Here is a 14,191-nt window from a genome sequence, read left to right as displayed (position 1 = left end):
GCAGCTGTTAAAAGAAAAGCTGCAGTTTTTTTTCCACTTTCTGTAAAAAAAAAAAAAAAAAAAAATGTCTGGGGTTTATTGCTCAGGTGTGGCCAGCGAGAAGCAGAGGCGCCTGCTGTACAACTTGGAGATGGAGCAGATGGCTAAGACGGCCAAAGCTCTGATGGAGGCCGTCAGCCACGTGCAGGCTCCCTTCACCAGTGCCACACATCTGGAGCATGTCAGACCCATGTTCAAGGTAATAACGCCAGCGCATGCACATGTGCTTCAGACACAGCTGGGCACAGACACAGCTGCAAACAAATCATCCTTGCCGTTGTTGTTTGTTTGTTTCCTCAGCTGGCATGGACGCCCTTCCTGGCCGCCTTCAGCGTGGGGCTTCAGGACTGCGACGACACTGAGGTGGCCTCGCTGTGTCTTGAAGGAATCCGCTGTGCCATCAGGATCGCGTGCATCTTCTCCATTCAGGTACTGCAATCTGTTTTGTAGGACTAGTGCTGTACCGTATTACCGACCTGGCAGCGCGTTGACACAAAGCATTGTTGTTGTTTTGCCTCTCACAGCTGGAGAGGGATGCGTATGTGCAGGCTCTGGCCAGGTTCACCCTGCTCACAGCCACCTCAGGCATTGCAGAAATGAAGCAGAAGAACATTGACACCATCAAGACCCTCATCACTGTGGCCCACACAGATGGAAACTATCTGGGAAACTCCTGGCATGAGGTTCGCTCCACTTATGTCACATGAAACTGGCGTTAGTGTTGGCTCGCAGGAACGTGTTGTTATAATTCATCTCATATTTAAATGATCATCTTTCCCGAGCCTCAGATTCCTCTGGGATATCAATTTGTATATCTACAGTGGGGCAAAAAAGTATTTAGTCAGCCACCGATTGTGCAAGTTCCCCCACCTAAAATGATGACAGAGGTCAGTAATTTGCACCAGAGGTACACTTCAACTGTGAGAGACAGAATGTGAAAAAAAAATCCATGAATTCACATGGTAGGATTTGTAAAGAATTTATTCGTAAATTAGGGTGGAAAATAAGTATTTGGTCACCTCAAACAAGGAAAATCTCTGGCTCTCACAGACCTGTAACGTCTTCTGTAAGAAGCTTTTCTGTCCCCCACTCGTTACCTGTATGAATGGCACCTGTTTGAACTCATCATCTGTATAAAAGACACCTGTCCACAGCCTCAAACAGTCAGACTCCAAACTCCGCCATGGCCAAGACCAAAGAGCTTTCGAAGGACACCAGGAAAAGTATTGTAGACCTGCACCAGACTGGGAAGAGTGAATCTACAATAGGCAAGCAGCTTGGTGTGAAAAAATCAACTGTGGGAGCAATCATCAGAAAATGGAAGACATACAAGACCACTGATAATCTCCCTCGATCTGGGGCTCCACGCAAGATCTCATCCCGTGGGGTCAAAATGATCATGAGAACGGTGAGCAAAGATCCCAGAACCACACGGGGGGACCTGGTGAATGACCTGCAGAGAGCTGGGACCAAAGTAACAAAGGTCACCATCAGTAACACACTACAACGGCAGGGAATCAAATCCCGCAGTGCCAGACGTGTTCCGCTGCTGAAGCCAGTGCATGTCCAGGCCCGTCTGAAGTTTGCCAGAGAGCACATGGATGATACAGCAGAGGATTGGGAGAATGTCATGTGGTCAGATGAAACCAAAGTAGAACTTTTTGGTATAAACTCAACTCGTCGTGTTTGGAGGAAGAAGAATACTGAGTTGCATCCCAAGAACACCATACCTACTGTGAAGCATGGGGGTGGAAACATCATGCTATGGGGCTGTTTTTCTGCCAAGGGGACAGGACGACTGATCCGTGTTAAGGACAGAATGAATGGGGCCATGTATCGTGAGATTTTGAGCCAAAACCTCCTTCCATCAGTGAGAACTTTGAAGATTAAACGAGGCTGGGTCTTCCAACATGACAATCATCCAAAACACACCGCCCGGGCAACAAAGGAGTGGCTCCGTAAGAAGCATTTGAAAGTCCTGGAGTGGCCTAGCCAGTCTCCAGACCTCAACCCCATAGAAAATCTGTGGCGGGAGTTGAAAGTCCGTGTTGCTCGGCGACAGCCCCAAAACATCACTGCTCTCGAGAAGATCTGCATGGAGGAATGGGCCAAAATACCAGCTACTGTGTGTGCAAACCTGGTAAAGACCTATAGTAAACGTTTGACCTCTGTTATTGCCAACAAAGGTTATGTTACAAAGTATTGAGTTGTATTTTTGTTATTGACCAAATACTTATTTTCCACCCTGATTTACGAATAAATTCTTTACAAATCCTACCATGTGGATTCATGGATTTTTTTTTCACATTCTGTCTCTCACAGTTGAAGTGTACCTCTGGTGCAAATTACTGACCTCTGTCATCATTTTAGGTGGGGGAACTTGCACAATCGGTGGCTGACTAAATACTTTTTTGCCCGACTGTAGAACAGAGCAGAGACCTGTCTTTACTTTGTTTATAGCTCACATTTTGTAGAATTTTGGTGTTACCCTTTTCCCACTTTATTCTACATATGATAGTTTGCTGCGCTTGCTTGTTTTTTAACTTCTTTCTACATTTCTGCATCTGTTTTTTTTTTTCCTCCAAATACTTCGCTGTTGTTTCTCCTTGCAGATCTTGAAGTGCATCAGTCAGCTGGAGCTGGCTCAGCTGATTGGTACCGGGGTCAAGGCACGCTACATCTCAGGGACGGTGCGGGGCAAGGAGGGCTTCATTGCGAGCACGAAGGAGCAGAGCAGCGATGAGTACCTGGGTTTAGGTCAGCGATCATCATTTGAATGCATCGTGCACACAAAGACCAACGTTAAAGCCTAAATCAGCCTAACAACCACCTGTGTTTTGCTCTGCAGTTGGAGGGACTGTGGACCGTAAGCAGATTGCCAGCATTCAGGAGTCCATCGGAGAGACCAGCTCTCAGAGTGTGGTGGTGGCTGTGGACAGGTATGCACCTCCTGCTGTTGTTTGTTTATTTGTAGACTTTAACGTCCTTAAACGAAGCATGCAGTAAATGAACGTAGCAAGGATCACATCCTCTTATCTACCTTTATTTTGGAGTAAAAAGAAATGAAAATACAGCGCAGCTCTTAAGTAATTTGTGTTTCTGTACAGGATATTCACAGGTTCTACCAGACTGGACGGTAATGCAATAGGTGAGTCCAGCTGATCCACTATTATACATGTAATTTCCTTATTGCTTACAAGCAGAGGTACATGCTAGCTGTTTTTAATTGGCATGAATCACGTCCTGCACAAACCGCTTTTCATTGCCAACGTTTTCTGTCCGTTCATCAGTTGATTTCGTGCGCTGGCTGTGCGCCGTGTCCATGGATGAGCTGGCCTCGCCCACACACCCACGTATGTTCAGCCTGCAGAAGATAGTGGAGATCTCCTACTACAACATGGGTCGCATCAGGCTGCAGTGGTCCAGGATCTGGGAGGTTATTGGAGACCACTTTAACAAGGTGAGCGAGAACTAGATAACTCATAGCTTAATACACTGATCGGGCACAACATTACGATCACTGACAGGGGAAGTGAGTAACACTGGTTTTATAGATATTTCAATACAAATTTTATTTTTTTAAATTTATGTTTTGGTAGCTTTGTTCCTCCATAAAGTGTTGGTTTGAAAATCTATCCCAAAGGTTTGCAGGAACTGAGCTACAAAGGCTTGTTTTCCTTCTCTCTCCCACTTTCTGTTTTGTAATGATAAACACCGATTGTTGCCAAATTCTGGCATTTTGATATTCAAGGACTCGTCTCTCACCAAGATTCGAGTCTCACGGCGCAGCTACAGCCTGGATTTTGGCGAAGGAGTGCCTGTTATGTGAAAAGTTTATTCAAGAAATGTTAGAGGCTTACTTTTCAGTAAAGGAACAGTGTGTTCTCAGAGAGCCGCACATCATGTGCTGAATTTAGGAGAAAAAAATGTGAAAAATAATACAGTGTTAACAATATTGTTCTGTCTTTGTGTAGGTTGGGTGCAATCCCAATGAAGATGTGGCCATTTTCGCGGTGGATTCTCTTCGGCAGCTGTCCATGAAGTTTTTGGAAAAGGGGGAGCTGGCTAACTTCAGATTCCAGAAAGACTTCCTGAGGCCTTTTGAGCACATCATGAAGAAGAACAGGTACAGAAGGAGTGCAATCATGTGTGAGTGAGTGATCACGTTAACTCTGCAAGTGGAAATCTGTAGTTCCTGGTGGTGTAAAGACAAGTTAGGAATCGCCCCTTGTTCTTGGGCGCATGCACAGAATGAAATAACGCACTCAAACCTCTCCCTTTAACCTCATCTGCAGCTCTGTGCCTCCCTCCCTTCCTCCCTGTAGCAGTGAGTTGGCATGTTGTTTGCTTTCTCACGTGGGGACGAGTAGCAACCCAGCATTTCAGCTGACCCATTTCAGTCTCTTTGCATTACCCTTTCAGTGAATTCACGTAAAAGCCTCTCTTTCCTCGTTTGCTCCGAATCTATCTCGGCTGGAATTTAAGCAGCTATCATTTATAAATGAGAGCGATTTTCCCGTAAAGGCTGCTGCGCGGCACGTCAAAGAGGAAAGCTGTTTCGTTACAGCACACGTTTCATTGATATGAAATAGGAGTAGCAGTTTAAGTATAAATCCACCCACAGATTGAACAGCCCGAGAGCTTCAACAGAGAGGAGATGGCAGGCAGCCACGTAAACCCTGCAGCGCAGTGTGTCTCGCTCATGCTCGTTCATGCTGCCTTCCCCTGTGTCGGTGTGTGTAATGGTGAGTGGAGGCAGAACTCCTCTCTCATTCATAGCTACGGAGCAATTAGGATTGCTCTTCACTGAGGCCACAACTCTAGCCAAAGCTGGAATAATCATTCTCTCAGGGCTGTGGATGTCATCAAGAGCCTTTAAAGCTAATTGAAATCAATGACGGGATTAATTTTCTTCTCTTTAAAAGGGACCAATTATGCAGGCACCAGCTCCATGTTTTTCTTCTTTGACTCTACTAGAGTAGCTTTGCTGTCATCCAGAGTTCAAAATAATGCTTATTTAGTTTATATTGTGCCTCGACGCATTCTGTCAGAAAGTCTCCTTATTTTTCACTTTCATTGTTATTGTTTGCTGGGTGATGATGTCACATGCTTTTACGACAGTCCAGCCGTACTAAGAGTCCGAGGAGCGCTAAGCACGGGGGAATAGCGATTTCCAGTGTGATTCAGAACCTCTGTAGCTCTAAGGATCAATTCCTAAATTAATAGGTTGGATACACACACACACACACACACACACACACACACACACACACACACACACACATATATACTTCCGTTAATTTCAGGAAGTTGTTAGAAGTCTGTGGTATTATGTTGCTAAAGTATACATCTCCACTGAGGCGGTCTAGGAGGAGACTGATCTATACTCTGACATATTGTTTACATCCTTTAGGGGTTTTAGATTAGGAGGTAGCACATTATAAGACATGTACCTGATATGGAGTATGTTAGGAGATTCGACTGATATTGGCAGAAGCATGTAGCCTTTGACACAGGTCAGATCCATGTATATCAGTTAGGTTATTTGGCCACTAGAGGGCTGTGATGACCACCTAATTGCTGATCTTTGCTAATATTGAGATATTAGGCCTTTCTGTTGTTTTGGATAAACAGATATTCCTGCCAATGTGAGATTTCATTAAGCCAGAGCATTTAGTTATTGATGTATGATGTTGAAAAGTAATGGTTGTTATATTTGTCATGTAATTATTCTCCCTGTTTTCTTGTTATTTAGAACCACAGACATACGCACCCTTATACTCTCACTGAGTATGCCAGTTGCTGTACTACTGGCCTGCTGTTCAATCAGTTAATGTTCATTAAAGTATATCTGGAAAGCACTCTCTGTGCCCAACTCTCTGACTGGAGTCCTTGTCCTGAGGGAGCTATCACACCGGCATCCCAGTGATAACTCTAACACATTCACTGCCTGAAACAAGCTATGTTAGCTTTTATTCCTTTAAGGCCATCCTCTCCTTAAGAGTGTGTCTTTATGGCGTGGATGTGATCCGACCTCCATCCAACAAAACTATCACGTGCACCTTACAGGCTGAAGTTAAAAGCTTTTCTGTAGTCACATCCTGTATGCTTAGCATTGTGGGATGCATCAGGGGTAGCATGTTCTCCAGCAGTCCAGAGCACAGCACCTTCTTCCTGTATTTACTTTTGTTGCTCTCACCCCAGACACATCTATCCAATACACTTCAAGTACCCCTGTAAGTTTTTTTTGTATGTGTTAAGAAGCCAAACTAAAGAAAAGCTACAAGTTTATAAACTCATCAACTGATTTGGACCAGAGTAAACAAACCATTGGTGTGAAAATATCCTAAGACTGCTTCTGATTGGCTTCCATCCTTAAACAGAAGGTTTAAACTGTATAACAGGATGTTACTACATATACTATGTATGTGGTATACTAAATATTTGTTTACTTTATTCCTCCTATTTTGCGGCTCCTCCTTTCCTGTTCTTTTTCCTCTTTGTTTTGACCCCTTCTCCTTCTGCTTCATCACTCACCTCTTTTCTCTGTCTCCCATTCAGGTCTCCCACCATCCGAGACATGGTGGTGCGCTGTATCGCCCAGATGGTTAACTCCCAGGCAGCGAACATCCGTTCAGGATGGAAAAACATCTTCTCCGTCTTCCACCTGGCTGCCTCTGACCAAGATGAGAGCATCGTGGAGCTGGCCTTCCAGACCACTGGTCATATCGTCAGTAAGTCCAACAACCTCCCCAACTTATTTTATCGTTAACCACTTCCATTTCCCTTGTAGTCAGCAGACTGGTTTAATTTGCGCTTCCCCTGTACCCCCACCACTCTTCTAATTTTGCTCCCTCCTCTGTCTGCCTCCTAGCGAATGTATTTGAAAAGCACTTTGCGGCTACAATCGACTCCTTCCAGGATGCCGTGAAGTGTCTGTCAGAGTTTGCCTGCAATGCCTCATTCCCAGACACCAGCATGGAAGCCATCCGCCTCATCCGACACTGCGCCAAATACGTCTCAGATAGGCCACAGGTCAATACGAGTCCTCGTCTCATACAGATCGCTTAATTTAATACTGTACGGGAGGCGTGTTGTGATTGATTATGATGCAAAATGCACCGACTTGTGCATCAGCTCAGATAGTCAGAATATAAATGGTTGGTTGAAGCAGCAAAAAAATTCAAGTCATAATAAAGACATCAATATAGAGACACTATTAAAGATAATGCATTTAAGATACATGACATTAGCATTATGAATATATATGTAGTTCTGTAATCTATCCTACATCTACTACTGTCTGCAAAAAAAACACCTTCTTGTGCTTGACGTAATAACTTGAGAACATGTGCAGTGCGTACCAGGGGCATGAACAATATGTATGGATGTGTGGGAGGATTAATTGTCTCCTGAGGCAGAAATGGTGCAGTGGTGAACTCATATTTCTCTGGCAGGCCTTCAAAGACTACACCAGTGATGATATGAATGTAGCGCCCGAGGACCGTGTGTGGGTGCGGGGTTGGTTCCCTATTCTCTTTGAGCTCTCCTGCATCATCAACAGGTGTAAACTGGATGTCAGGACCAGGTAGGCGGGATTTACCTTTTAGCTTGCTGTTTAGGAGCTTATAGGGTGGGTACCTGTATGCACAAGTGTGCTTTTAAAACGCTTTCACATTTCAGCTGATTGGAAATGGAAAATTTGCATGGGGTTCTACATAGTCCTGCTGCACAGCTGGAGTTAATGCTAGATTATAGACTTTAAAGACTTAAAAACACATCTTCTATAGTATTAAGAAAAACAAAATGTGCATGTGTGTGTCTGCGTATTTCCCAGGGGGCTTACAGTGATGTTTGAAGTGATGAAGACCTATGGGCACACCTTTGAAAAACACTGGTGGCAGGATCTGTTCAGAATTGTCTTCAGGATCTTTGACAACATGAAGCTGCCCGAGCAACAGACTGAGGTACACAATAACGCTTTCATCCACATCCTCTGCTTCACATCCTGTGTTTGAACGGCTCAGCCAGATGCACTCAGAAAATGTCAGAGCACAATCTTTAATCTCCCGGTATATTTGTTTTTGGTCTCATGCTGAAACCTTCTCACTGCGCCCTCAGAAAGCAGAGTGGATGACGACTACCTGCAACCACGCACTTTACGCCATCTGCGATGTCTTCACCCAATACTTTGAGTCCCTCAATGGCGTCCTGCTGGATGACATCCTTGCTCAGCTCTACTGGTGTGTGCAGCAAGGTGAGTGCACATCCCTCTTTTTGGCTAATGTTTACAGGCAGAATTATCTAAAAAGTGGCAGAATAAAGGGGCAGGGAGGTGTGCAGCTCACTTAGGTGGGCCGGACCAGTGAAAACCCCCTTTCTGTCAATGTCAAGTAGTTTAGCTGCACAGTTAGTCCCTTAGGTATTGCAATATAAGGAAACATCTCTCCTCTCCAATTCACCGTTTCCTTATCTCTTCCCCCTCCTCCTCCTCATCCTCCTCTTATCTTCTTCTTCTGCAGATAATGAGCAGCTCGCCCGTTCAGGCACAAACTGTCTAGAGAATGTGGTCATCCTTAATGGAGAGAAGTTTTCCCCAGAAACCTGGGACAAGACATGTAACTGCATGCTGGACATCTTCAAGACAACAATCCCACACGCGTAAGCTGCTGCCAAAAACACACCCATGCTTTTGAATGCAGCATTTAATCCCTGCGGTTATTCTTATAGCAGTGCTTAGTTGCAAAATGAAAGCGGCAGATCGAATTAAAGAATAAAAGTCTTAATTTTTCGCTTTGTGCGTCTAGATTTTAATGTTTCACTCTCAATTCAGTGTAATCACATTCTTTCAGATTATGTATAATTAAGTTAAAAATCATAATGGATTTTAAATTAAGACCTTGGTTGGTTTAATCGGCCGGCCGTCTCTGGTACTTTTCTATAATGAAAGCTGGATGTTGTTTATTACCCTGCATGAAAAGATGAATTTGTTGGGTTTTATTGAATGACTAATTCTCCTGTCTCAAAGGCTTTTAACATGGAGACCAGCGGGGGCAGAGGGAGAGCACTTATCAACACAGAGCCTGCCTGACAAACAGCTGGTATTTTTCATTTATATCACTAATTATTTCTTTCCTCTGCTTGTTGCAGGTGATGAAATTGTTGCATTTTTGCTTTCCTTTTAAAAACGAGAACACAAGTTAGATTTTCTATAACTGATTGATTTACACGTACAGCTCTTGCATTATAGCAGTACCTCTGTTTACTTTGCTCCCAGGACTCAGTTTCCCAGAAGTCATTGGACATCCAGTCCCGCTCTGATGACCAGCATTCCATCAGCAGCTCCGACAGAGCTGCGATGGAGAATCGTCGGCAGAGTCAGTACAGCTCAGCCTCAGGCGTGACCGAGGACGGTCCAAGGAGTAGGACCCAAACAAGTCAGTCTGCCACTTCACTCAGAGATTTTTGACCCCTGTGTGTTTTTTGCCTGCGTACATTTTCTGATTAACTTCCCCCCCCTTGCGTATCCCACAGAGATCCAGGAGCAGCGTTTATTCTCGGCTTTACTCATAAAGTGCGTCGTGCAGCTGGAGCTGATCCAGACCATCGACAACATCGTCTTTTTCCCCGCCACCAGTAAGAAGGAAGATGCGGAGAACTTTGCAGCTGCTCAGGTACAAACAGCTGTTTTCTCCCACTCCTGCGTAGAAATGCGGCCGTGTTTTGTTTTTGTGTTACAAAGTAATGCATCATTCATTTGTCTTTTCGCAGCGGGATGCTGTGTGTTCAGCAGACGTCTCCGTGGAGACCCAGGACCAGGGAATGTATCGCTACCTGACCTCTGAGCAGCTTTTTAAGTTGCTGGATTGCCTGCTGGACTCGCACCACTTTGCCAAGGCTTTCAACTCCAACAACGAGCAAAGAACCTTGCTGTGGAAAGCAGGTAGGGCGAGAGAACATGGGCTCCATCTTTTCTCCTTTGCTTTTGATCATGTAGTCAAAAATTACAGTAACACAAAGTCTGTTTCGAGTCTCTTTAGGTTTGACAGACAAAAACTCGAAAACTTTAATATGCTGAGCTGTAAAGACTTGCTTGCGTTTGTTCATTTTGAAGGTTTCAAAGGAAAGTCGAAGCCCAATCTCCTGAAGCAGGAGACCAGCAGCCTGGCATGTGGGCTGCGCATCCTGTTTCGCATGTACACAGACGAGAGCCGCCGGGACGCCTGGGAGGAGGTCCAGAGACGACTGCTCAAGTAAGGACCGCATGCTATCCTGATGGGCAGCGGTAACTTTGCATCTACTGAGGCAGTCAGTGGAGCTGAGTGTAAACATTCCAAATCTTATTATTGGCTCAATATTATTATAGTAATCTATTAGAGACTATAAGGAAAAGGACTGGCTTAACCCTTCGTCTAAGTGTACGTAAGTCTATTTGCATTTATTTTGTAGTTCTAAACTATTTTATTGGTCAAATGAAGCCCAAGACGTCTGAAGGAAAGGGCTGTTCTGTTGTCGCTATGACATTAGGGAGGGTTGTTGAGATTTCGGTAACTGTAGTCGGTTACTTGTGGCGAAGGCCCAGCATGTTAGCTGCTTTGAGGTTGTCTGAAGTGGATGCTGTGTGATGTTTGGATCCAAAGGAATCAGCGCATAAGATGTTTCATTGTTCAGTCAGCACTGCTGTCATCACACTGTCTTTATTCAACGCCTCACACACTGCTGTCATCCCATTTCTCTCCCTGCCTCGCCTTCATATTGATGATGATGTCAAAATGAAGAAGAATCATTGCTCGTCTCTCCTAGTTGCATTCATTATTAGAGAGGAGATAAGAATGGATGCGGGTGGAGGAGGCTAGTGCCTGCATGCAGATCCTAATTCACTGAAATGCTGCTGTGTGTCACTTAAAACACCACATCAGCAGCACAGGCTTATGTCTGAACTCCACACAAGCACTTTTTCTGTTTACCAGAGGCCACGCAGCTCACATGCTAGTTTGATTAGCGCAGGGGCCAAAGCAGATTTGGGTGGCCATTAAGTCACAGAGGCGGGAGAGCTGTGAGTGTGAAGGAGGGAGGAGAGGAGGAAGTGGATGTTGTCAGGCAGCTGCAGGATCAAAGACAAAAAGGTGGCTTCAGTTTTCCTTGAGCTTTAAGTGTGGAGAAAAACATCCAATTGTTTTCATACCAGCCTCAGTCTGGGGTTTTAATTAGCAGTCGTTGAGCTAGAGCAACCTTCATCATCCTCGCAGCAATTTTTCATGTGACAAGTGAGGCGGGGGATGCAGATGTTGCCTTGCTACAGTACGTTAGAAAACAACACAGGAATCAGAAGCACTTTTCTATGTTTGACTTCATATTTGACTTCCAGGCTTGTTCTGTTCGGTGTGTTAATCCAGATTTCTTCTTCTCTTTCGTGTAGCGTGTGCAGCGAGGCTGTAGCATACTTCTTGGCCCTGACCTCAGAAAGCCACAGAGAAGCGTGGACCAACCTGCTGCTGCTCTTCCTCACCAAGGTGCTAAAGATCAATGATGAAAGGGTAAGAAGCCAAAACACCCACTGATGCTCTTCCTCGTTGCTGCGCACACACAGACAAGACCTTTTAAGTCTACGTGTGATGTAGCTTAATACTTATATTTTTTTTGTATTTTGTTGGTGTCGGAGGCAAAACAAACATATTTTTGGCCATGTGTGCTGTTACATATGCTTGCACCTATCCTGTTAGGCATACAACAAACAAAACTGAGCAGGCTAAACCTTAATCCCACTACATTCATCATCATGTTTTCCTTGAGTATTATGGTATGGGAAATGGTGGTTGAAGATAACAGCAAAATTATTACAATCAAGTGAAATGAACTCATCTTATTGCATTTGAAATAGATGCTTCAAAGATGGAGACCTGGTCTGCAAACCATTGCAGTCAGAGGCACATGAAGATGATAATAAAATGGAAACGTGACAGAATTAGACTATGGTCTGTTTGCAAGTAAATGGGGTCAAATTGGTATTTACATGCAGTGTGTTAGTGATAACTTGGCAATGAACTGTGATAAATTGGGGGAAAGATCTGTTGCCATCTATGCCACCTTATGCTCAGAGTCCAACCAGAACCTCATACATCTGAATCAAAAATTCAGAAAGTCCTCCACAAAATTTGATGCAATTTGACTGCAAAAGAACACAAACACTTTGCAACCTTGCTTTCATATATAAATATATGACCAGATTACAACCAATTGGCAGCCAGTTAAGTCAAGTTCCCTAATGCAAAGAGATTGTAGAGTGTTGCATTCATCAGCAGCATGTTGGCAGTCTGTGCATTTATGAATGAGGCATTTATTTACAAACCTTTGCAAATTTGTTTGTGAGTGATTACATTCTCTGCTGCCTCCCACAAGGCAACCTGTCAAGTCACCCTGTGAACAAAACTATTCACTGAAAAAACCTGCAATTAGTCACCCAACGCGAAAAAATTAAATTCAGTCCCAGTCAGTTGTTTTTATTATTTATTTATTTTTCTGGTCACAGTGAGGTTGTCATCCTGTTTTCACTTTAGTGTGACTGGGCCATTACAGATTTCTCTTTGTAGATTTTGTGTACATCAAAAAGAATATGAGCATGTGTTTAATGATTCTAACTTCTCATTGTCTTCCTCTGTCTCTTCCTGCTCTCTCATCTCACCTTGTAGTTCAAAGCTCATGCATCCAGATACTACCCTCTTCTGTGTGAGATCATGCAGTTCGACCTGATCCCCGAGCTCCGAGCTATCCTAAGAAAGTTTTACCTGCGTATCGGCATCGTGTTTAACATTGCACAGCTGCCAGAGCCTCAGCAGGCCCGTGAGCCAGAGACTGACATGGAGGTTGGGGAGGAGGCTGGGGAGGAGGCCCAGTGACGCTGCACCGCAAACAGCCTGGAGCACGAAGCCCTACCGAGGCCTCCGTCGTAGATTCGCATGGCCGTGCTGGTGCTCTGTGCTGCCTCAGGGGCCTCGGTGTGTTTTTATGCCGAACACTTGATTTAAAATTGGCTGATTGTCAGTCAGTTATCTGTTAACATCCACCCGCTCCCTTAACCCTGTCACCACACACACAGACACGCCTGTACACACAAACAGCCCAGACGGAGTCCTTGCTAACACTATAAAAACATGTCTTGTACCATGTGTAGCGATGCCTCTACTGGATAAAACTACTGATAACCAACTGACAGTTATCCATATCTGATCTGCTCAGAAGGAAGATATAAAAAAAAAAAAAAAAAAGGTGTGCTTCTTACTGTATATTTAAAACAAAGAATGAATGGTTTCAGCAACATGCAAAAAGACATATTCTGCAACTATGACAGTGACGTTTGTCACACGTTGATAGTAATGATCTCTCTGTCTGCACTGCAGATGGCTAACATTAGTATGGATAGCCTCTTGGATGATACTAGTTGTACAGATCTGATCTGCCGTTGTGTAATATAATCTTATAACACTAAATTTCTTTTATTTTTGTTTAAATTTGTTTTCCTTCTCTGGATTTGCTGCACTTGAGCTGTTTTGTTTTTGTTTTTCAAATGCACTGGAGATTTTACTTTTGTGATAATTTATTTGACTGTACCACCTCCTGCAGATTGTCCTAAACAGTACGATTTGTAATTAAACTAAGACCGCGGAAAGTGATGGGTTAAATTATTCCATTTTATATGTTATGAGGTTTTTAACCGAAATAGACGATAACGGGGCTTCTATAACTGGAAGACGACAGCAAACTGATTCTAGCTGCTTTTTTGAGTCACTAGTCTGTTTTCATGTGAGTTTAGTTTTCACTCTTGTGTATAAAAATCAGAAGTTAATAATATATTTAATGGTTTTTTCTTTGGTCTGGGGGAAAGATATATGTATAGAGAAAATGACAAATGTTAGCTGTGCTTTAAGTATGACTGGGGTGCATTCCTGCTCATGGATGTAGAAAACAAATGTATATGATACAGCAATGTAAAGTTTTCTATGTTGCAAAAGAATATGTACAACTTTCTGTACAATACATCATCTGGCATTCTAATCAGGTTCTAGGTCAATAAAGTTTTTGAACTTGGTTGATTTGAAATGCTGAATCACTGAATTACAGTTGCTGCCAGCTGTTTAAGAATGATCAGCCAGGA

At 43.8% G+C, this 14,191-nt stretch overlaps 1 protein-coding gene across 2 annotated transcripts in view; it reads left to right on the top strand.

Annotated features, from left to right (window-relative positions):
• The window catches only part of arfgef1 (ADP-ribosylation factor guanine nucleotide-exchange factor 1 (brefeldin A-inhibited)), a 55,525-nt gene extending 41,401 nt beyond the window's left edge, over positions 1–14,124 (top strand). For both annotated transcript variants that reach the window (XM_085468475.1, XM_085468474.1), the window contains 21 exons: positions 87–238; positions 340–468; positions 564–722; positions 2,652–2,796; positions 2,888–2,978; positions 3,147–3,187; positions 3,330–3,499; positions 4,014–4,165; positions 6,601–6,773; positions 6,914–7,074; positions 7,497–7,627; positions 7,877–8,006; positions 8,161–8,296; positions 8,562–8,700; positions 9,068–9,140; positions 9,317–9,476; positions 9,574–9,713; positions 9,811–9,982; positions 10,154–10,292; positions 11,459–11,576; positions 12,729–14,124. In XM_085468475.1, the coding sequence (XP_085324601.1) occupies positions 87–238; positions 340–468; positions 564–722; positions 2,652–2,796; positions 2,888–2,978; positions 3,147–3,187; positions 3,330–3,499; positions 4,014–4,165; positions 6,601–6,773; positions 6,914–7,074; positions 7,497–7,627; positions 7,877–8,006; positions 8,161–8,296; positions 8,562–8,700; positions 9,068–9,140; positions 9,317–9,476; positions 9,574–9,713; positions 9,811–9,982; positions 10,154–10,292; positions 11,459–11,576; positions 12,729–12,935 (2,918 nt within the window). In that variant the 3' untranslated portion in view covers positions 12,936–14,124. The remainder of the gene's footprint in view (positions 1–86; positions 239–339; positions 469–563; positions 723–2,651; positions 2,797–2,887; positions 2,979–3,146; positions 3,188–3,329; positions 3,500–4,013; positions 4,166–6,600; positions 6,774–6,913; positions 7,075–7,496; positions 7,628–7,876; positions 8,007–8,160; positions 8,297–8,561; positions 8,701–9,067; positions 9,141–9,316; positions 9,477–9,573; positions 9,714–9,810; positions 9,983–10,153; positions 10,293–11,458; positions 11,577–12,728) is intronic.
• Positions 14,125–14,191: the final 67 nt, after the last annotated feature.

The sequence above is a fragment of the Copadichromis virginalis genome, linkage group LG9 (assembly GCF_057382275.1).
Source record: "Copadichromis virginalis isolate Kocher_CV1m ecotype Utaka linkage group LG9, C_Virginalis_male_GT1.1, whole genome shotgun sequence".
In the NCBI taxonomy this organism is placed as follows: Eukaryota; Metazoa; Chordata; class Actinopteri; order Cichliformes; family Cichlidae; genus Copadichromis; species Copadichromis virginalis.
This window is presented reverse-complemented; position numbering and strand designations above follow the sequence as displayed.